The sequence below is a fragment of the Malus domestica genome, chromosome 17 (genome assembly GCF_042453785.1).
Source record: "Malus domestica chromosome 17, GDT2T_hap1".
Lineage (NCBI taxonomy): Eukaryota > Viridiplantae > Streptophyta > Magnoliopsida > Rosales > Rosaceae > Malus > Malus domestica.
Window position 1 is genome coordinate 15892512 of NC_091677.1, and position 22301 is coordinate 15914812.

General features: G+C 37.6%; 2 protein-coding genes and 1 long non-coding RNA gene across 4 annotated transcripts; 2 read left to right on the plus strand and 1 right to left on the minus strand.

Annotated features, from left to right (window-relative positions):
• The first annotated feature begins 1150 nt into the window (after positions 1–1150).
• Positions 1151–3270, plus strand: LOC103429419 (uncharacterized). The gene is given in 4 exon segments (XM_029097939.2): positions 1151–1356; positions 1558–1960; positions 2555–2581; positions 2584–3270. Coding segments are annotated over 4 exon segments (978 nt in total). The 5' UTR covers positions 1151–1302; the 3' UTR covers positions 3078–3270.
• A 5751-nt stretch (positions 3271–9021) lies between these two features.
• Positions 9022–15547, minus strand: LOC139193822 (protein ANTAGONIST OF LIKE HETEROCHROMATIN PROTEIN 1-like). 2 transcript variants are annotated; one of them, XM_070817531.1, is made up of 5 exons: positions 15238–15547; positions 12015–12063; positions 11280–11791; positions 10960–11185; positions 10258–10865 (listed from the first exon to the last, which is right to left on the minus strand). In XM_070817531.1, the coding sequence occupies exons 3-5, from the start codon at positions 11787–11789 to the stop codon at positions 10408–10410; spliced, it is 1194 nt and encodes a 397-aa protein (XP_070673632.1). In that variant the 5' UTR covers positions 11790–11791; positions 12015–12063; positions 15238–15547; the 3' UTR covers positions 10258–10407. The 2 variants fall into 2 exon arrangements, with proteins under 2 accessions (XP_070673633.1, XP_070673632.1); XM_070817532.1 differs by lacking the exons at positions 10258–10865; positions 10960–11185; positions 11280–11791 and adding exons at positions 9022–9753; positions 9851–10209.
• Positions 15548–19191: 3644 nt separating this feature from the next.
• LOC139193666 (uncharacterized) lies at positions 19192–20123 on the plus strand. The gene is made up of 2 exons (XR_011578025.1): positions 19192–19477; positions 19628–20123. It is a non-coding gene; the product is annotated as an uncharacterized lncRNA (long non-coding RNA).
• The last annotated feature ends 2178 nt before the right edge of the window (positions 20124–22301 follow it).

The window sequence follows — 22301 nt, forward strand, 5'->3', positions numbered from 1 at the left end:
ACTGCCGTTAACTTTCCAATTCGACTATCTCTTTCAAATACGTTTCACAACCAATTTTCACATAGAAAATATACCAATTCGACAAGGTTTGATCGGAATACGATGGAAAACCTGCAACTTGTCGGAAAAAATGGAGATGTGAGGTTTCGTCGAATAACACAGAGCTAGAGCGAGGGAAAGAGAAGAGAGAGACTGGAATCGAGAGGGAGTTGGACAGGAAAAAGAAAGAGATATAGACTGGAATTGAGATGCCTAATATGGAAGAAGGAAGGGTAGGACAGAGAAAGGGAGAAAAAGAGGGAGAGAAAGAGTGAGAGAGTGACGGTGAAGGAAGGAAAAAAGGGAGAAAAATATAGGATAATAATAAAATATTAATATTTATTAATTAAATAATATAATATTATTTGTCCTGCTTTTTAGTCTGACAATGCACCAAACGTTTCACTAAGCTAGTCCAGCTTAGTCTATTCTAAGTCAGTCCAGCTTAATCCCTCAAATTAGTACTAGTTTGGTACTAAGATGCTTTTATAAAAAGTGGGTATAAAAAAGCTGAGATTAAAAATGTGTTTGGTAAACACTTAAAAACAGCTTATTTTCACTGTTTTGGATGAAAAAAAAGCTGAAAAACGTGAAGCAGCAAAAAATGAGCTTATTCTCAAGCACAGTAGAAGTAATTTTTTTTCAAAGCACAGCAATACCAAACAGTCCAGCTCAAAATAGTTCACTGTAATAACCCACCCTGATTGTCTATTCTTGTAAGATGAATTCAACAAAAATTACTTTATCCTTTGTTAAAAGGACTTGGATTGTCTGCCCTCCAATTTCTGTGCCCTCCTCGTACCCTCCTGTTTTTGTGGTCACGGTTAAGCCACGTTAACATTTTATATTACTATTTCTTTTTGTTTTATTATTTTTATAAAAAAATAATATAAAATATTGACGTGGCTTAACCGTGACCACACAAAACAGGAGGGCACGAAGAGGGCACCTAAATGGGAGGGTAGACAATCCAAGTCCTTGTTAAAAAGATTACTTTATCAGAGGCTCAGACAGTGCCTGTGTGTATTGTATGATAGATCAAAACGTGGCACCTATACATAGTAAACGTGTCATGTTCATAAGAAACGGTGCCTGCAAGTGTGAGGTGTCCAGTTGTTGATTACTTTTTAATTTCACTTTTTCCTTCGTCTTCCTTGCTGAAATGAACAAATTAACGAAGGTTCTCAGGTTTTCTCTCCTTGGCAAAAACATAAGTAGAAAATTAGCAACTTTCAATAGGCGTTGTTTAACAAGCGTTGCAAAATGGGACAAGGCCAAGAAGTTAAGACTAAAGATGATGCCCAAGTTGAAATTCAGGTTTGTTTCTGTCGATATCTGTGCTCAAGTGGTTCAACGCGTTTATCTTCGTATCCGAGCTCGTGCTTGAATTCTCTCCTGAATGAAATAATGATTTTATGTGTTTGTTGACTAGACCCTAATATGGAAGTTGAAGTTAATTGTTGATTTGATAGTGATATTAATGTGCTATGTTGATTGTGTGACAAAACTAAATGGCAGGAAGGGGGGGAAATATTTTTCTTCTACCGGCCAAGGGTAAACAAAGAAGAAGCGCGCAGCCCAGACGACGTTCAACGGTTGTACATCGTTTTAAGGCCGGAGACCGGTGAGAGGCCAGTGGAAGAAAAGCAGGACCCCGATTCGGCAAAAGAAGGTGCAATGGCAAAGAAGAAGGGACCGAAAAGTTCTGGTGAAAGCGAGAAGGGTTCGGGTGGTAGCGGAAAAAGTGAAGGTGGTGGGCATGGCAGGCAGGAAGTGAACATTGAGAAGCAGCCATCGCTGAGGTTCATAGTGAAGGGAAGGAAAAGCCTTCCAGATCCAGGAAATAAAGGCAGACCCAACCGGGGTTTTGTTGAGATGGTCACCACGAATATTGATGATGTGAAAACTGCTCTTCAAGGGGGTATAAGTTGTCTAATTCTTTAGGGTTCATTCGTCAACCTTTTCTAACACTAAATTCATCAACCTTTTTTTTGTTGGTTTGTGTGGTTAATTCTCAGCTTAGTTTTCATTCTCAGCTTATTTTTCGTAGCGTAGCGTGTTACTAATCTTCATGTTATAATATGGATTTATTCACGAATTTAATGTATTTAATTAATAATATGGATTAATCCATGAATCTAGGGTACTTAGTGAATCGGTAATCCCACATATTAGTTCTAGTATATATATTTGGAAACTTGTTTTGGAGAAAATTTTGTATTTGATAAGTGCTACGTACCTGATGATTGCTTATACTTTGGTCAGGGTATAAAGTTAATTTCTTGTGATAGTGCTATGGTCGCATGAGTCACTACTCATACTTTTGGAGAAATTTTTGTATGTGACAGATTCGGTAACACACGGTGATGACAATGTATACTTCAAGTGTTAACAGTCTCATTTTGAGTAATTTATTTGTAGTTTTGGACATAATCCAAAAAAGATGGGTAGAGATCAGTGTTCATTCTATGTATGTTGTATAGTGTTCATTCTGTCTATGTATGTTATATTGCAGAGGCGTATGATACTAAAACAAGAGGACACAACATACTTCTGAAGCAAGGGCATTAGGAGAAGGCGTTTACCGCATTCTGCGGCACGAGGGGGGGAAGAAACACCACACTCATCTGATTTACAAGCTGGAGTTCCCACCCGAAAATGAGAGCAATGAGCCTCAGGAGTCGCTTAACATTAAACATGAAGGCTCATTTCATATTCAGATAAAGAACCCTAATCAACACGCCAGCAGCAGTACTAGTTCTCGGTCCAGAGGGCTACGGAACAAGCGCACAGCTAATTTTCCTGCCCACCTGCAAGACCTGTTTGGGAAATTACGGCACCACCCAGTTGATCCACCCGACTTCTTGAACTACGAAGGATGTGAGTTCTTGCTCATTTCAGCTTCGGATGATGTAGAAGAGGAGTTGGGGTTGGATCTTCAGACAGAAGGGGAAGCCAATGAATCTTGTTCCGATTTGATCAAGACTTTCGGGGAGACTGCATCAACCAAACCTCTTCTGAAAGGCACTTGGGTGTGAAAAAAAAGGGCAAGGATAAAAAATAAGAAGCCAGCCTTTTTGTTCCTTTGGTGGTGTAAATCTTGTTGCTTTGGACAAAACATTAGGAGTGAGTTTGTAACTTTTTACTTGGTACTGTGAATGCAAACTGGCCGCTTGTGCACGTGTAGAGACATGTATTTTATGCAAAGTATCATACACATCTGCCATACAACTACTGTGCAAATTGGATATGTCAATGTAGCTCCTGAACAGACGTTAAACCCAACCGTGAATTCCTTTGCACAACTGACCCAATCCGTCCAGTCGTTGGGTCGTATTTTTTAAGTTTATATCGCTGCAAAAAACTATTGTTAAATGAACGTCAAACCATACACATATATCATTTCCAACTGAAGGGGTAAGCATAGTCTTCTTAATAATGTATTATTTTTTAAGTTTATACTTTAAATTTATTGATTAATTTAGATAAACTACAATTAAATATTTTCAAATTTAATCATTGAATTTGAATCAATTATTACAACAGATGAGTTAGATCTCAGGAAAAGGCTAAAGCCATTTTTAATGGATCAGACCATAGGCTATGTTTTAGCCTGAAATGGAACAAAATATATCTCCAATGGAGGTTTAGGCAAAAAAAAAATTAAATAAATAAATAAAAAAAGACCCACCAAGCCAAACTCAAGGTCTTTGACCATTGGGCTAGGCATGTTAAGGCAGCCAACTAGCCCGTTTGAGGGGCCTATGCTATCAGCAGCCCACTTGTTAACTGACATCATATTTTGATTTTTTTAAGGACGAAATTTGAGAAAAAAAATTATAAAATTCTTTTTTTTTATTTATAAATACCTAAGTGTTGCAATCCTATTAGATTAGGAATGTGATTGTGTAAATCCTAACATATCTAGGATATCCTTATGGGATTCTACCATATCTCTTAGACTAGATATTATCCTATTAGAGTTATAATCCTAAAAGGGTAAGGAATTAACATTCCCTACTACTTAGACCTGGCATTTGTGTTGTGTTTTCCGTGTTCGTATCATTTTCGTGTCATACCCGATAACTTAACGAGCCGTGTCGTGTAACACCCGTTAAAATAAACGGGTAAAATGACCCGACCCGAAATCGATTCGATAATATTATCAGGTAATATGACCCGACCTGTTATCCGTTAAAGAAAATATATTTTAAACCAATAAATAATCAAATGAAAACATAATACTAAATAAGTATATACATACCATATTGGCACATCCAAAACATAAAAACGTATTTTTCTTTTAAGTATATTTTCACTTACCTAAAGTCTTTAATAGTTTTTAATTAATGTAGAAGTAAAAAAAATATAGAAAAAATATATAAACGCTCGTAATGACAGGCTTTACAACTTTCATGAATAGCTTATCTTCGAAATTCGCCACTATAATCATATAAATCATAGATCAAAATTTAACCGTTGATTGTTGTTTACATTTACGCTTCATTCTTCTCATCAAATTTTGTTTTTTCAAATTTTGTTTTTTGAAAACTTGATCTATTAGAGGATGCAGGAAGATGAACGGTTTGGATCGTTGATATTATATTCAGAGTTTTACGATTAGTGAAAATATTGCTTTATGTTTATAAAGTTTCTACAAACTATATGACATCGACTCATATTTCAGTTAATCGTAAATATCGAAACATGATATCAAAGATCTGAACCGTTCATCTTCTTACATCCACCAGATGATCATGTTTTCAAAAAATAAAATTTTAAAAATAAAATTCAGTAAGAAGAATAAAGCGTAAATGGCAATCGACGGTTCAATATAAATTTAAGGTTTATGAATTATAGTGTTGGATTTTGAAGTTGACCCCTTCATGAAAGTTGTAAAGTTTGTCACTATGAGTGATTGTATATTTTTTTTTTTACATTTTTTACACTTCTACAATAATTATTATTAATTTTATTAATTTTTTCCTCAAATAAAAAACATTATTCATGAAGGTTTGGAGGATTTTAAAAATCTAAACGATAATGTAAGTGTAGCCATTATCTACTCGTGGAGGAATAATGATGAATCCCGAGTGTTTATATATTCTTTCACTTTTTTCATACTATGTATGTCTTCTTAATTCTTGCCTATACAAATACTATATTAGTTTATTTTAATTTTGGACAACAACACGTTAAGTAAAATTTATCCTAGTAATGATAATAAGGAACTCTCATAATAAAACTAAATAATGACTAAAACTTTTTTTAAAAAACTTAAATAGAATAATAATACAAAACTATATATTTAATATAAAATATATTGTATATATTAATATGGCTATTGTATTTTATAATAAATCTTTTAGTAATTAAACTTTAAAATTATCAAAATAAATTTTTTCTTAACGGGTCGAAACGGGTTACTCACGTGTTACCTGTGCGTATACCTGTTAAGAATCCGTTATTAACGGGTCACCCAATAATGACTCGATAAGTTATCGTGTTGACCCGAAACTCATTATTTTTGTGTCGTTTTCTTGTCATGTCACCGTGTCGTGTCAGAAACTGCCGGGTCTACTACTATAAATAAAGGCACAATGAGGTGGAATCGAACACACCTCAAAATTACATATCTCTTTTCAACACCACAGCTAAGACGGTGTCGTTTCAACACCACTGTATAGCACCAGGCCTCGGCTTGGGTTGGTGTTCTTACGGGCTTGAAGCCCTGAGTCCACCAGCAGGCCCTAAAAGCTTTGCTGGGCTCTGCCCTGCCTCAACCCACCACGCCCGTAGCAAGCTTAAGCTTGCTGGGCTTCGCTCGCACGACCGCGACTCGCCTATAGCAAGTTTTGCTGGTTGGGCTTGCCACTTCGCACGGCCTGCGATCACCAAAGCCAGCCCATGATTGGTCTTCGTGCGCACCATCTAGACTTGCTTCCATGCTAGGCATGTGTCCCCCTGCACCAAGTTTGGCGCATAACCAACAGCTTGGGCTGATGAGCCTATCCCAAAATCTTAGCCCGTGGCCTGTAGCCATGCTTGGGCTACTTTACAACCAACCCATGGCCCAATAACCTTTTTAAGGCCTTGCCTTGCACATGGCAACCAGCCCACCGAATTGGGCTACGATTTTTTTGAACCCAATGCTATTCTTTTAGCATTCCCGCTTCATAACCATACTCGTATAATTATTCGGACATTGTTGGTTAATACTTATCAAGCCAATATTAATCTTAATGTTATATTTTGCTTCTACGATCAAACCTGGATGGTTACGATCTATTGAATTAATTAAAGTGAACAACAGTCTTGACAATTAATTCAAAATTATTGGCCTGAAGTTCACTTTTTGGCAATTAACGATTCAATAATTTATTTCTTTTCTTTGAACCGTTGACTCGCTTTTGAAGTCCCAAAGCACTCATACTTGAGTTCCTGAAGCAACCCAAATCCACTATACTTAGTTGTATATTGTATTATGTGTTCTTACAGGTAACTCCTTTTATGAACCGGAAGTTCATAACTAAACTCGAACCTGTAGTTTCGAATTTAGTGCCCTTGAAACCCGATGTTTTCATAAAACAATACGCCCATGAAAAATCAATTTTTCCATGAAAACCATATCTTAGAACCCGAATGTTCTAACTTTGATGTTTATGGATATCTTATTTCCATAGCTCCGATCACAATCTTGTTCCCTCCATTCAGTGGATTGTTGAACTGTAACAAATTCGATTTCACTAATTTGGGTGTTTCTTAACTAAAACCACTTTATGTGGGTACAAGATGTGAATCTCCACTTGACTATTAAGTAGCTAAGAAACCATTGTAGACAACAATGGCATGGAAGAGCTGAATAAGCCTTTGCCATGATCTTTATTTGAAGACTTATGCTTGAAGCATTACCCACTGAAGTACCTCCCGAATGAGGATTCCATGGTTTTTTGGCTCGCTCTTATGGACTATCTAATCATGAAAGACATTGCCTGAAACAGATCATGATTACGTCCATGAATGAGTATGATTCTGAAATTTATAAATCTGATTGAATTTTGACCAGAGAATACTTTTCTCGTCCTTCCATGTTTCTAACCCGCTTCTGAAGCAGCAGTGTAGAAAGCGGAAGTTTACCAAATTCTCGAATCTAATTACTACCACAAACATCAGAGAAAGGTATAGACAATGACTTCGACTTAAAACCATTTGATTCCTCTGCGGTTTGGGCCAGATTTTGGCATAGTGTTGGATGGTAAGAAACAAATTACTTATGTTATGAATAAGCAAACAGAAGAGTATTATATCTTTTTCCTTGTATGCTTGAAAGATGGCTATATGTGGAACATCTACTGATCGTGAACATACGTAAGGGGCGCTCATTGATTGCGAATTCCGCATACCCCCGGTTGGCGCGGGTATGCCTTCCCAAGCCAATTTTGTCCAATTTCGTACCTAATCTGATGGTCAGAAATGCGTTACAAGTCATAATTTAATTTCTCAATTATCAAATCAATTTAACCAAACCATTAACATTCATTTATAAAAAGATTAAAGGCGAGTCGGGGAAGAAGCAAGCAGTACATGGTGCCTCTACGCATCGCTACTATAATAGTAATCTTAGGAAGAAACACATTCCATTTGCTTTTTCATAGTGATTTTCAAGCATGTTGCACCTTTTCAAGAATCATTTTCAAACGAGCTCTATTAGTAATATGATTATCAACATTCATAACAAAGAAAACGAACGCAGTAGCTTAACAAATGTTCATTTTTTCACAATCATTTCCAAACGAGCTCTATGAGTAATATGATTGATTACTTGCATTCATAACAAAGAAAATAAACACAATAGCTTAACGAATGCTCAAGAAAACAAACACAACAGCTTAACAAATGCTCATTTTTCCACAATGCTTTCCAAACGAGCTCTATTAATATTATGATTATCAATATGTAAACGAGCACAATAGCTTCACAAATGCTCATTTTGCTGATCAACGCTAATCTAATTAACCCTTAAAGCATAACAAACAAAAAAACTTGAACTAATTACTCTAACTGCCACGCAGCTTCAAATATTACCGAACGGCACACTTTTCTTCCGACCAACTTGCCCCAATTCTTCAAGGAAACCAGGCTTTTAGTGTAACTAAGGACGACGAGGCCTCGTCTTCTCTTCCCAGTCCAGAACTAATAACTGAAATTGCCGTGATCAAGGAATATCGTTGCAAGTTTTATGCGTCTCATTGGATTTATCTCTTATATCTCAGAACCAAATGTAGCGGTGTGTAGGAAGACAATTTGAGTAATGTTTGCATGAGAAAGATAAACTTGGAATTTGGATAAAAGTCAGAATTTATAAATTGACATGTGCCAATTCCCTTATTTAGATTCATAATCATAGAAATTTAGAATTTCGACGTGGAAAAAAACTTGGAATTTGGGACCTCTAATTTTCATGTAAATATGTGTCATTTCCCAATTTCTATGCTTGAGAGTTAAAAAAAAAAAAAAAAAACTTCCGTATTCAATTTCATTGTTCTTTTAGGGTGCGTTTGTTGCGCCGGACTGTCTCGGACTGGACTAGCTGCCGGGACTAAGCTGGACTGGCTTAGACTGGACTAAGCTGGACTAACTTAGTGAAGCGTTTGGTGCAGTCTCGGACTAAGAAGCAAGATAAGAAAAACAGTACTGTTCACCAGATTTGTGTTTGCTTAGACTAGGACTACAAATTTTTGTCATTGTGTAATAGAGTAATGCTACAAATCTCATGATATGGGTTAATTGGAGCATATTTTTGCCATGTATATTATGAATCTTAAAAAAAATTGACAATTGTTTTGTTTCTATTACCTGCTAATAGAATTGGGTTTAATTTGCAAATGTAGCTTGATTTAAACTCTATCACCTAACAGAAGAAAAATAATAGTGGCCAATACATGCAACTTCAACAAATACAAGTACATAAGATCTCCATAATTTAGAAAATCCTAGTTAACATTAGTTAACATTAGCCAAAATAGATCTCCATAATTTACAAAATGGCTAGTTAACATAAGCCAAAATACTAGTGCAAAGCTAAGTTATAAGTCATAACATAAGACTGTATGATTAATAAAATACATCCATGTTAACGTTAATAAAATACATCCATGTTAACATTAGCCAAAATCCTCATCCGCTTGCGTTGTCTCTTAAAAGTCTTTGGACGAACACTTTCTTGAGTTCCGGTTTGATTGCCCTGAACACTCCCACATTTTTTGGTTTATCCAAAATAAGAGACAATGCATCAATTTGATCCATAGGAGAGAGACTCATTGCTTCAAGTTCATTAGCTATGTCAGTATGATCTGCAGTACCTTGAACTAAAGCTTCAGTTACCATTTGCATCCTCTTCCCACTTTCAACATAAAAATCTTTCAGTCCACTGATAATTGCCTCGGTTCCATCACTTGAACTTCCCACAGCTCTTTTCCTCTTTCTTTGGCTATTTTCAGATGGGGTGCTTTGTTGGCTTTGTTGGTTCATTGAAGAAACAAAATTATCACCTCCAATATCACTTTCACCAACATGATCATGACTTTGTTCCTCCACCATTTGAGCAGGGGTTTCGGCTACATTACCCGTAGCCCGATCTTTTCCAAATATATATGCAAATCTATCAAACAGTGGAAAAGGTTTGCTTCTCCATCCATCGGCTTCTTTATTTCTCTAAGATTATATCAACATAGCAAAACTAAAATTTAGCATGCGTAACAAATATAGGAGCAAGAATATAACTAATGCATAAATAAAATAGGATATGAACCTGCACATAAGTTTGCCATGCGTCATCACTGTCAACTTCAACGCACTTTTTGACATCATTCCATGCAAATCCACTTGTGTTTATCATGTCAACGACCATACTATATGTTTTTTTCCATTTCTTCAACTTGGACTCAATATGTGGATTTGCCTTTATATTTGAATGAGGACATAAAACATTGACAGCTTTTGCTATTTCAACCAAAGTACCTTGTTTGAAAGCACCGGTGTCACACCGTTGCTTCCGAGCAACAAAATCCTCAAGAACTCCTAGTAATACTTCTTCCTCAAATGCTTCCCATTTACGCCTTCTTCCTTTTGGCTCTTGAGTAGCATTCAAAATATTTTCGTTATCCATACCTAAACAAAAAATATTTTAATGAAGGAAAATACCATACAAATAATCAATTTGCATAATATCCAATCAACTTGCATAATATCCAATCAACTTGCATAATATCCAATTAATTTGCATACCATCCAATCATTGTGCTAATATCTAACAAATGCATGATAAAAAGGAATACTAAAATAAAATGTTATCATTAAAACATATAGCTAGTTCGGTTGCTGGTTCCTAATTGCTCTCCACTCATTATACATTTCCTCAGCCATATCATTCCTCATTGCAGTCCACTGGTCCGATGATTGAACACTACCAACATATTCACCTTCTTCTGTATTTTGTCCATCTTCTATTATTGGCAAATTCTCCATTGGATCTACTGACATCTCTTGCCTAATAAGATTGTGTAGTAGGCAACAAGCGGTAATTATTCGACCTTGTGTCCTTATCGGATAGAAAGATGGACTCCTTAGTATCGACCACCTTCCTTTTAGCAAGCCAAAACAGCGTTCAATTACATTCCTTGCCTTAGAATGCTTCATGTTAAAATATTCTTCCTTATTAGAAGGTGTTCGTCCCTCCCATTCAGATAAATGATAAGGTATTCCTCTATAGGGTGCAAGGAATCCTTCACCATTTGTATAACCACCATCTACAAGGTAATAACAACCTAATGAAAAAAAAAACAGACCTTATTAGTGTTTTGTAGTTGACAAACAGAACTAAACCTAACTTAGAAAGTTGAGACTAAGTAATAGTCTTACCCGCTGGTACCTTAAAACCATTAGGCCTACTAATTGCATCATGTAGCACTCTAGAGTCTGATGCGGAACCCTCCCACCCCGGAAACACATATATGAACTGCATATCTCCTGAACACACACCTAACACATTAGTTGCAACTCGACCCTTTCTTGTTCGGTATCTTGGTTTGTCAATTTCAGGTACATGCACATCAATGTGTGTTCCATCCAATGCTCCCAAGCAATTCTTAAAAATAAAAAATAAAAAACTTTTTGTTAATTTATACAAAGGGAATGAAGAGTTAAAGCTTAAGGAAAATGAAAAATATTTCTCATCATACCTTAAAACATCGCCACCTAGCATCTGTAGAATCAATAGGCACAGGCTGTGGGACTTTTAGTAGGAAACCTTGTAATCGCAAAATTCCTTGCAATACGCTATTGAAATACCTACTTATAGTCTCTCCCGACCTATAAAATCTACCGCCAACACTACGATTCTTAGTATGATGTGCTAATATTTGTAAAGTCATACACACCTGTTCCTCTACAGACACCAAACCATCAGTTTTTACCCTCCCATCTTGACGAAGTAAGTCGCATAATATGCCAAAAGTCCTTCTATCCATTCTCAATTCGTTAACACATTCAGTATCAGTATTCCCTATTATACCATTCAGATAACACAAACTAATCTCTCGTCTAATAAGTGAACGGTTAGTCAATGTGGGTCGTTCAACATGTCTCTGTTTGCCACGTAGCATCATCACCACAAGAATCGTACAAATACAAATTGTTTCCAAATAAGACATCTCTAACAATAAGATCAATAAAAGCTTCCTTCGATCCATATCTATCCAAACAAAAAAAAAAAACAAAAAACAAATTAACTAAATCATTAACCCGAGGCAACAAATATACATATGGCGTTGAAAAAAAAAAGTTTTCATTAACCCGAGGCATCATATTCAAAATGTTCTACTCTTATACATCTATAAACATGTGTCTAAGAACACTAGTATGAGGATTGCTATCATTGCTAGGCATTGCATGTGAAAAGGGAAATTAAAGGACACCTGTAATGCAGTAGCCTTAGCCTTAGCCTTCCGTTTATGCTCCTCTTCTCTGCAACCAACAACCACAACAAATTGCAATTCAGCATCAACCCCACACAATACAAAACATTCACATTGTATACACAGTACATACATACACACTGCAAACACAGTACATACATACACTGCATACACTACACACACACTGCATACATACACACTGCAAACACAGTACATACATACACACACTACATACACTGCATACACTACACACACACTACATACACTACACACACACACTGCATACACTACACACACACCCTGCAAGTACACACACAGTGCATACATACATACACACACTGCATACACCCTGCATACATACACACTGCATACACAGTACACAAACACACACACTGTATACACATTGCACACACAGTACACAAACACACACACACTACATACACTACACTTACACACACACTGCATACACTACACACACACCCTGCATACACACTGCACACACACACACTCACACTCACACACTGCACACACACACACACACACTACATACACTACACTTACACACACACTGCATACACTACACACACACCCTGCATACACACTGCACACACACACACAAACTGCATACTCACTCACACACACACTGCACACACACACACACACTGCATACACACACACACACTGCACACACACTCACACTCACACACTGAACACAGTCACACACACACACACACTGGACACACACATACACACACTGCATATATACACACACACACAAACTGCACACACACACTGCATACACACACAAATTGCACACACACACAAACTGCACACACACACACTGCATACACACACAAACTGCACACACACACAAACTGCACACACACACACACTACATACACACACACACTGCACACACACTCACACTCACACACACTCACACTCACACACACTCACACTCACACACTGAACACAGTGACACACACACACACACGGGGACAGAGTGCAACACACTCTTACCCTCACACACACACACTCTGTTTTTATACTCACACACACACACTGCATACATACTTGCATACACACACACTGCACACACACACACACACTGCACACACACACACACTGCACACACACACACACACACACTGCATACATACTGCATACATACACACACACACACACTGCGCACACACACACACACTGCACACACTGCATAGACACACACACACTGCACACACTGCATAGACACACACACACTGCATACACACTCACACACACACACTGCACACACACACACAAACTGCATACACACTCACACACACACTGCACACACACACACACACACACTGCATACACACACACACTGCACACACACTCACACTCACACACACTCACACTTACACTCACACTCACACACAAACACACACACACACACTGCACACTTACACTCACACTCACACTCACACTCACACTCACACTCACACTTACACACACACTGCATACATACTGCATACATACACACACACACTGCATACATACTACATACATACACACACACACACAAACTGCACACACACACACTGCATACACACACACACACACTGCACACACACTCACACTCACACACTGAACACAGTCACACACACACACACACTGGACACACACATACACACACACACAAACTGCACACACACACTGCATACACACACAAATTGCACACACACACAAACTGCACACACACACACTGCATACACACACAAACTGCACACACACACAAACTGCACACACACACACACTACATACACACACACACTGCACACACACTCACACTCACACACACTCACACTCACACACTGAACACAGTGACACACACACACACACGGGGACAGAGTGCAACACACTCTTACCCTCACACACACACTCTGTTTTTATACTCACACACACACACTGCATACATACTTGCATACACACACACTGCACACACACACACACACTGCACACACACACACACTGCATACATACTGCATACATACACACACACACACACTGCGCACACACACACACACTGCACACACTGCATAGACACACACACACTGCACACACTGCATAGACACACACACACTGCATACACACTCACACACACACTGCACACACACACACACAAACTGCATACACACTCACACACTCACACACACACACTGCACACACACACACACACACTGCATACACACACACACTGCACACACACTCACACTCACACACACTCACACTCACACTTACACTCACACTCACACACAAACACACACACACACACTGCACACACACACACACTGCACACACACACACTGCATACATACACACACACACACACACACACTGCGCCCACACACACACACTGCACACACTGCATAGACACACACACACTGCACACACTGCATAGACACACACACACTGCATACACACTCACACACACACTGCACACACACACACACAAACTGCATACACACTCACACACACACTGCACACACACACACACTGCATACACACACACACTGCACACACACTCACACTCACACACACTCACACTCACACTTACACTCACACTCACACTTACACTCACACTCACACACAAACACACACACACACACAAACACTTACACTCACACTCACACTCACACACACATTTTACACACACAACTCACACACACATTTTACACACACAACTCACACACATACACACAAAAACAGATTACACACACACACACGGACATATTACACACACATTTTACACACACAACTCACACACACACACTGCAAATAACACAGGTTACACACACACACACGGATAGATTACACACACATTTTACACACACAACTCACACACACACAGATATTACACAGGTTACACAGATTACATACACACACACACACACAAACACACTCACACACACACAAACACACAGACAAATTTTTTTCGGTACACACAAACACACACACAGAGAGCACACACCTGAGACTAATCTCAATTTCATCTTATGAAAACCCCAAATTCTAATCTCAATTTCACCTAAATAACAAAACCCTAATTTGTTCAATTGCAAATCCACTTGTATATTATGAATTTCTCAAACCCAAAACAACAAAATCAAATAAACCTCAGTTAATATCACAAACAAATCCACACAAATCGACGAAAAAAAATCCAAGATTCGAAGCTTACCGACTAGAGGCAGATGACAGCGACCAGATGCAAGGACGACGATGAGCGTGAGGACGATGTGGGAGCACGGCAAGGACGACGACGAGGGCAGACGCAGAGATGAGGACGATGTGGGATGTGAGATGTGGGAAGATGCGGTTTCTCTGGCTTACGAGTCCGCCCGAATTTGGGATCCCTCGTGAAGAACGGCTAAGCCCCCCCTTAGTCCTAGCGAATCCCACCTAAGCTCATTAAAGCTAATCCCGGTACCCACCAAACACTGGACTATAGTCTAGTCCAGTCCAGTCCCAGCGAATCCTGTCAAACAAACGTGCCCTTAGATTAACCAAACAAGAAAATTCACAAACTCTAAAAAAATAAAAACTCACCATTTTAATTTCCGTTATTTTAAAATTCCTTAGTAATCTTAATTTCTTCGTCCAAACATAATGGAAGTGAAATATATGCCATGCTTCCATTCACCACAAGTTAGTTATAATATCAATATCCTCGGATAAGGAAAGATCCGCAATGGCCAAACATCATCATGTGCATCGGTTAGAATCAGAACGATCAAAACTTTATAAGGGACGTGTCGGTTGAATTTTCAGAAACACAAACAACTTTGTAAACGTTAGCTGTATTGTCAAATCCCATGCCGTAGCCGTAACAACGTTGTTTATTGGTAGATTTAGAGAACTTCTCCCTTGAAAGGATTGGCCAAGTAGCATGGACTCCACTTCTCCTTTTAAAGCAAAACGAGTTGCAAAAAACAAAATCTACTCCATATTAATGCAATGGGGATAACATATTTGATGGATTATAGCTTCTTTTAAGCTATATGAATGAGTGTTCAGCTCAGTTATGGGTATATTCAAGTTTCTTAGCTAGACTTATTAATTGATTTGCCCCTTGAAACTGCAATTTAGTCTCACTTTACCCCTTAAAATTGGTTTTGTCTTACTTTCTCCCATGAAAATGCCATTTTTGTCTCATTTGGTTTCAATTCACTCCATTTTCATCTATAACGTCTAATAAACATTAAATTAAAGGGTAGTATGGAAATTTTATTTTTGATACAACGCTTTGTCTCCAACTTGTCTGCTAAAACAATCCCAAATCCATTTTCGATAACGCTAATTCAAACCCCATATGTTTCATTTGTTGATTGATGTGGAATTGTAGTTGTAGTCGTTGGCAAAAGCAAATAATGCATTGTGTTTCAAAAGAAAATAATATGTTGTGTTTCAAAATCTAATTTAAGACACTCATTGAATCAAATGGCTGCAACTACAGTTCCGCATCAATGTGCAAGAGAGACAAATGGGGGTTTGGATTAAAGTTACTCAAAAATAAAATGGGATTGTTTTTAGAGGCAAGTTGGAGGGCAAAGAGTTGTGTTAAAAATAAAATATTCATGATATCCTTAATGTGACGTTCATTTGACAAAATAGACGAAAATGAGGTGAACTAAGAATAAATGAGATGAAAATGGCAGTTTCAAAAGATAAAGTAAGACAAAATCAATTTTAAGTGGTAAAGTAACACTAAATGATCATTTCAGTGGGCAAAAGCAATTACTAAACCTTCTCAGTTATTGTTAAAAGAAATTTGGAACTACAATTTGAAATATCTAGTTCCAAAAAAATTTCATAAAATAAAAAAAATATTATGAGTTCCCCAAAATTAAGGGACAGTTGAAATTCCAAAATCATGCCTAGTAATTATTTGGGAAATACCCTAAAATAGGATAATTTCTTAATCTTGGGACAGAAATAGGACATTTCAAATATGCACATGGCATATACACGACACGTCATGCACAACAATCGGATAGAAATCGGATTTTTCCTACACCTTGAAATGATCAAATTGTCGTCCCATATAAATGAGTTATCCAGAAATTCCAACTCTCATTTCTCATTTTGTAGAGAGAGAAACAGAGAGATAAATCTCTCTCCCCCAATTCTAGTTTAAAGATCCCTCACCTACCCATCTTTTTTATCCATGAGCTCTCTCTCTAACCCACTCATATTCTTTATCCAAGCTCTCTCTCTCTCTCTCTCTCTCTCTCTCTCTCCATTTCAAATTTCGAATATGCTCAAAAGGTCTCTCTCTAACCCACTCATCATCTTCGATTTTTACTTTTTCATTTGTAGGTTTTGTGAACTAGGTTTGGTTACTTTTGATTTTTGATTGATGGATTTATGGAGTTGAAGTGATTGGTTTGGTGTTTCTTGGAGGAGACCCAAATCCTTCAATTTGATTTTTTTTTTATCATTTCTCTTATTTATATGTGAGTTTTCAGTTCTTCTGTCTTCTACCTCCCTCTGCTCCTTTTCTCGATCCAAATTTACAAGCACTAAGATAGGGTTTGGCTTTTACTGCAATTAAATGAAAAAAAAATATATTAAAGGTCAGTTGGCTTTTGGAGAAGAGATAAATTTGAGGGAAAAGAGAGAAATCATAGTGGAAAGAAGAGAGAAGGATACGGACGAAATTGTTTCGCGTACTCGTTCGCTCTCTTTGTATTAAGCTCGCTCATACATTGTATGTACACAACATGCACATGACATGCACATGTTGCTCACAGATCTGGGCTCAACCAAAACCTATAGCTCATAACTCTCTCTTCGAAATCAGAAAAAAAAATGACCCTAAACTTTATATGAAGAATCAAATATTCATTAATTTGAATTTGGTATCAAATTTGATTGGGTTCAAATATTTCAAGGATTTAAAAAAATTGCAGTTTGAATAGGCACGAAAGAACCCAACTAAATCAAAGGAAATTGTTTCACAAACTCATTCGTTTTTTCCTATTTCCAAGGCCTGCCTCTGAATCAAGGGAAAAAAAGTAGAAAACTATGTTAATGCGAAGAGTATCAAAGATGTAAATACGCATCATCTACACATAATACACTATATGCACACCACATGCACATAATATGTACAGTACATGTACATAATATGCACAGAACGAGAGAAACTTTAACGACAACATATTGGTATAGTGGATACAATTAAAACATAATTGTTATGTATGTAAGGTTACAGTGACAATTTGAAAAGTCTTGTTACATATATCAATCACCGCTTAACCGTGTAGGTGGAAAACATGATACTCGTTGTCGTTACTTCACGAACACGCATGACCCTTAAAGTCCTCTAAGTTTTTTTTCTTAATTTTGTTTTTCGTTGAGGCCAACTAGGTTGTGATCATATCCACTAAATTCTGGGGCACAACATACGTGCATCATAACTAGTTAACATTCCCGTTTCTCATATTAAAATGTAGCCATACACACCATATGTGCACCACATGCACATTACGGAAAAAAATTCACAAATTTCAACAATTGGACACTTGAACAAAAAATTGTTCCATCCCAGTCTTGTAGGCACGTCAAAACTTGAAATTTATTCCACAACCCATACGCCCCAACATGAAACACAAACCCTAATTTAACTTCTAAGGATTAATTCATCTTACAAACAACCCATTTATTCCATAAATCATTGATGAAGGAACTTGGAACTAAACACCATACCTTACTATGCATGCCGAAGCTTCAAGCGCTGGAAAAAATGGAACTTTTTGGCCAAAACAGAAAGGGCAAAAGACTGTTTACTACCCTCATGTTTCGTGGTTTTCAACATTTAGTACATCAAGTTTTTTCATCCCAGAGTCATACCTAAAGTGTAAATTTTGGGACAGTCTCATACATCCATTAGTCAAACTGTTAAGTCTTCCGTTAACTGTGACGTGGTGCCCATGTGGACAACGAATGGGCGGCATGTGTACGTGAAAATTTAAAAAAATAAATAAAATTAAAAATATATTTATTTATTAAAAAAAAAAACAAAAAAACAAAACCTTCATCTTCAATCCCACCCGTGCCCACCCTCCCATCACCATCTTCGACTCCACGCTTAGGAAGAAGAATGATAGGAGCATATTTATGCGCCTTAGGCCTCGTTTGGCACACCGTTTTACATATCGGATAGTACTATTTAATGCGAATACGGTGTTTGGTGCGTGATGTATAATTTTAGTACCCCGACTATATATCCGGCCCCGCTAGTTTAGTCGGCTTCACGCCTGCTTAATTATCCTCCCCAAAACCTATGGATAATTAGTCGGGAGAAACAAAGCATACCTATTGAATTCCTTCCTCTGTTCCATCGCCTGGCGTTTGCAAATTTTTCCTCCTTTCCATCGTTTGGGTGTTTGAACCTCCTATTGCCTCTTCTTCTCTACGTATTTTCTTCTCTGGCACAGTTTCTCTCTCTCTCTCTCTCTCTCTCTCTCTCTCTCTCCTGGCGTTCGCAACATTGAATTGTTATGTTTTTTTTGTTATGTTTTTCAATTGATTGTGTCTTCATCTTTTTCCTTTTTCTTTTTTTTCAGATTTAGATTCTGGGTTTGTTCGTGTGTGTATGAAAGAGGGGGAGCAGATGAGAGGGGCGGGGGGAGGAGGTGAACAGGTTCTTCTTCTTGCCTCTCCGTTCTCCCCTCCTATTTTTCTTGCTCGAGAATCTCAGGTTCTTCTTCTTGCATCTCTGTTCTCGCCGTCACTCGACATTGATGGGGATCTTGTTCCTCTCTCTCAACTCAATTTTGCAATTTCAGATTCCGAATTTCTGAAAAATCCAGAAAAAAATTGTAAATGTAGAAGGATTTGAACTTGTTTATGATCTGGGTTTTTGAAGGTGGTGATGAATTGATGGCACATTTCATCTGGGTTTTTGAAGGAAATTGAAGGTGGTGATGGTGATGAATTGATGACAGATTTAAAATTAGGTTTTCCTGGGAAATATTTCAAATTGGGAAAGATGATAGGTTTTGTTGGGAATTGATAATGGGATTTAATGAGAATCAATAATAGGATTTCAAAATTATGAAAGGTTTCATCTGGGCAATTTCAGCTGGGAAAGATAATGGAGAGAAGACGACGATGACCTGGGTTTTTTTCGTTTCTTGCTCTTATCAGTACAGTACCAAGTACTGTATAAATAATACGCTAATTAGTCCGATGTTACACCAAACGCCCGATTAATTTAGTCAGTACTATCCGATGACTATTTATCCTATCCGACTGAAATAGTCAGTACAGTCCGAACTGCCAAACGAGGCCTTAGTTAGCTAGTTCTTATGCATTTTCGTTATGTTTTCTTAGTTAAAGTAGTCTTTTAAGCTATTTTCATGTGTTTTCAGGTTTTAAAGGCATATTATACAAAATGATGCAAATTGGAGCTTTTTGGAGCAAAAGTGAGCTTAGAGTGAGTAGCACATGCTTGGAACAAAAGGTTTGGACGAAATTGAAGATTTGAGGATTCCTAGTGCAAGAAGGATTCCTAATCAACGAAGGAGTTCTAATTGAAGAAGGATTCCTAATCAACGAGGGATTCCTAGTTGAAGATGGATTCCTAGAAGAATGAAGATTCCTACTCAAACAAGGTTTCCTACTTGAAGTAGGAAAGTTAAGCCTAACAGTTTCCTATTTTGGGTTGAACTTTCCTAAACCTAGATGGCCTTAAGTTCTAGATATTTTGAAGGTTTCCTAAGCATTTTTTGAGACAAAAGAAGGTTCTAGAACACTCCCTATAAGGTGCCGCACCAATTCCTTCTAGATGACCTATTTTCCTTGCCTTACAAGGCTTTCTAGAAGCCTTATCCTTCATTCCCTATCCAGCCGCACCTCCTTGCCCTTTTCCCTTGAGGATTCTGATTTCTTAGCCTTTTTCCTTGTGGATTTGGATTCTAGAAATCCATATCTGATTCCCTTAGGGTTTCCCTTAGGGTTTTAAGTGCCTATATATACTCATATTAACCCTTTGGTCAAATTACCACCTCTCATACACATCAATTCACGCCAGAAATCATCCCTTGCTCTCTGCCGCACCCTTCCACCACCATATTCCATAATTTCTGCCCAAAATCATCCCTAGCCGCACCACCCATCAACCCTAGACACCACAACACATCCCCCATCCATTCTACACCATTCATAACCCCAAAACCTGTCCACAACCTTTGTGCCGCAGCAAGGAGAAATGAAGGAACTTCGTGGATGCACTTGCTGTCCAAGTTGGAGTATCTAGGTGTTTTCTTTCTTTGGATTTCAATGTTTAAACTCATTTATCTTTGCTTTGTGCATATGAGGAACTAAACCCTCCCTTGGCTAGGGGGGATTCAAAACCATGTTTATGCTTGCTATATGATTTGATTACTTCTAATTGCGTTTCATAAGTTGTGAATTCAATTTACTTATCTATATGAATTAAAACTGGTTTGTGTATGTTGGTTAAGAGGGCCCGCTTAGTTTGCATGCATGAATTTGATGCTAGGATATAAGGGAATTTCAATTAATTGTTATGAACTTATATTCACAAGTAGTAAAGGTTGTTGATCACAATCGTGTTAAGTAAATTCTTGGCATAAGTTTCATGCAATTCATAGTAACAAGTGCCTCGTCAATGCTTATGGTTTTCATAGAACTTAATGATTCTTGCATGTGTCTCTATTATGTGCTTTCATGTAGGGAACTTGTGGGGAATGCTTTGAGTTGTCGTATGCAATTCATCCAATTCAATAACTTAAGGAAAATCTGAGGGTTAATTTAAGCGGACCTAATTAACTTAGGACGTTGAGAATTCATGGTTTATTGAGAATCAATTGGAAATCGTTTTGTTTGCAAGTGTGACATGTGTGGAGAAGAACCCCTTAGCTAGCCTTCCATCCATTCATTTTAACCAATTTCGTTTTAAAATCTGTTTAGTTTAGTTTACTTGTTTTGTTTTTAAATTCGTCCAAAATCAATCCCCCTTTACTTTGTTGAGTCATATTAGTTAGAAATCAATTTAGTTTGTGTTTTTAAGTGTCTTAAGTTATAACCAATTTTCGTCCAAATTCTTCCTTGGTGTCAAAAACTGCCCATAAAGTGTTTTTAAGGCAGTTTTGAGTGTTTGTTTGCTGTTTTGAGTCTTTTGGTTTGTTTTGGTGTTTTAAAGTTTAGTTTTGCATTCTTTGAGTCTAGTTTAGTGTTTTAAACTTGTTTTTATGTATTTGAGTTAGTTTTCAA

Excerpts from the sequence above, each read along its gene's own strand:
- LOC139193822 (XM_070817531.1), bottom strand. The coding sequence starts at position 11,789 with ATGGATCGAAGGAAGCTTTTATTGATCTTATTGTTAGAGATGTCTTAT. Across the intron at positions 11,186-11,279 it reads CTAGGTGGCGATGTTTTAAG|AATTGCTTGGGAGCATTGGA; the intron begins GTATGATGAGAA and ends TTTATTTTTAAG. Across the intron at positions 10,866-10,959 it reads TGGTTTTAAGGTACCAGCGG|GTTGTTATTACCTTGTAGAT; the intron begins GTAAGACTATTA and ends TTTTTTCATTAG.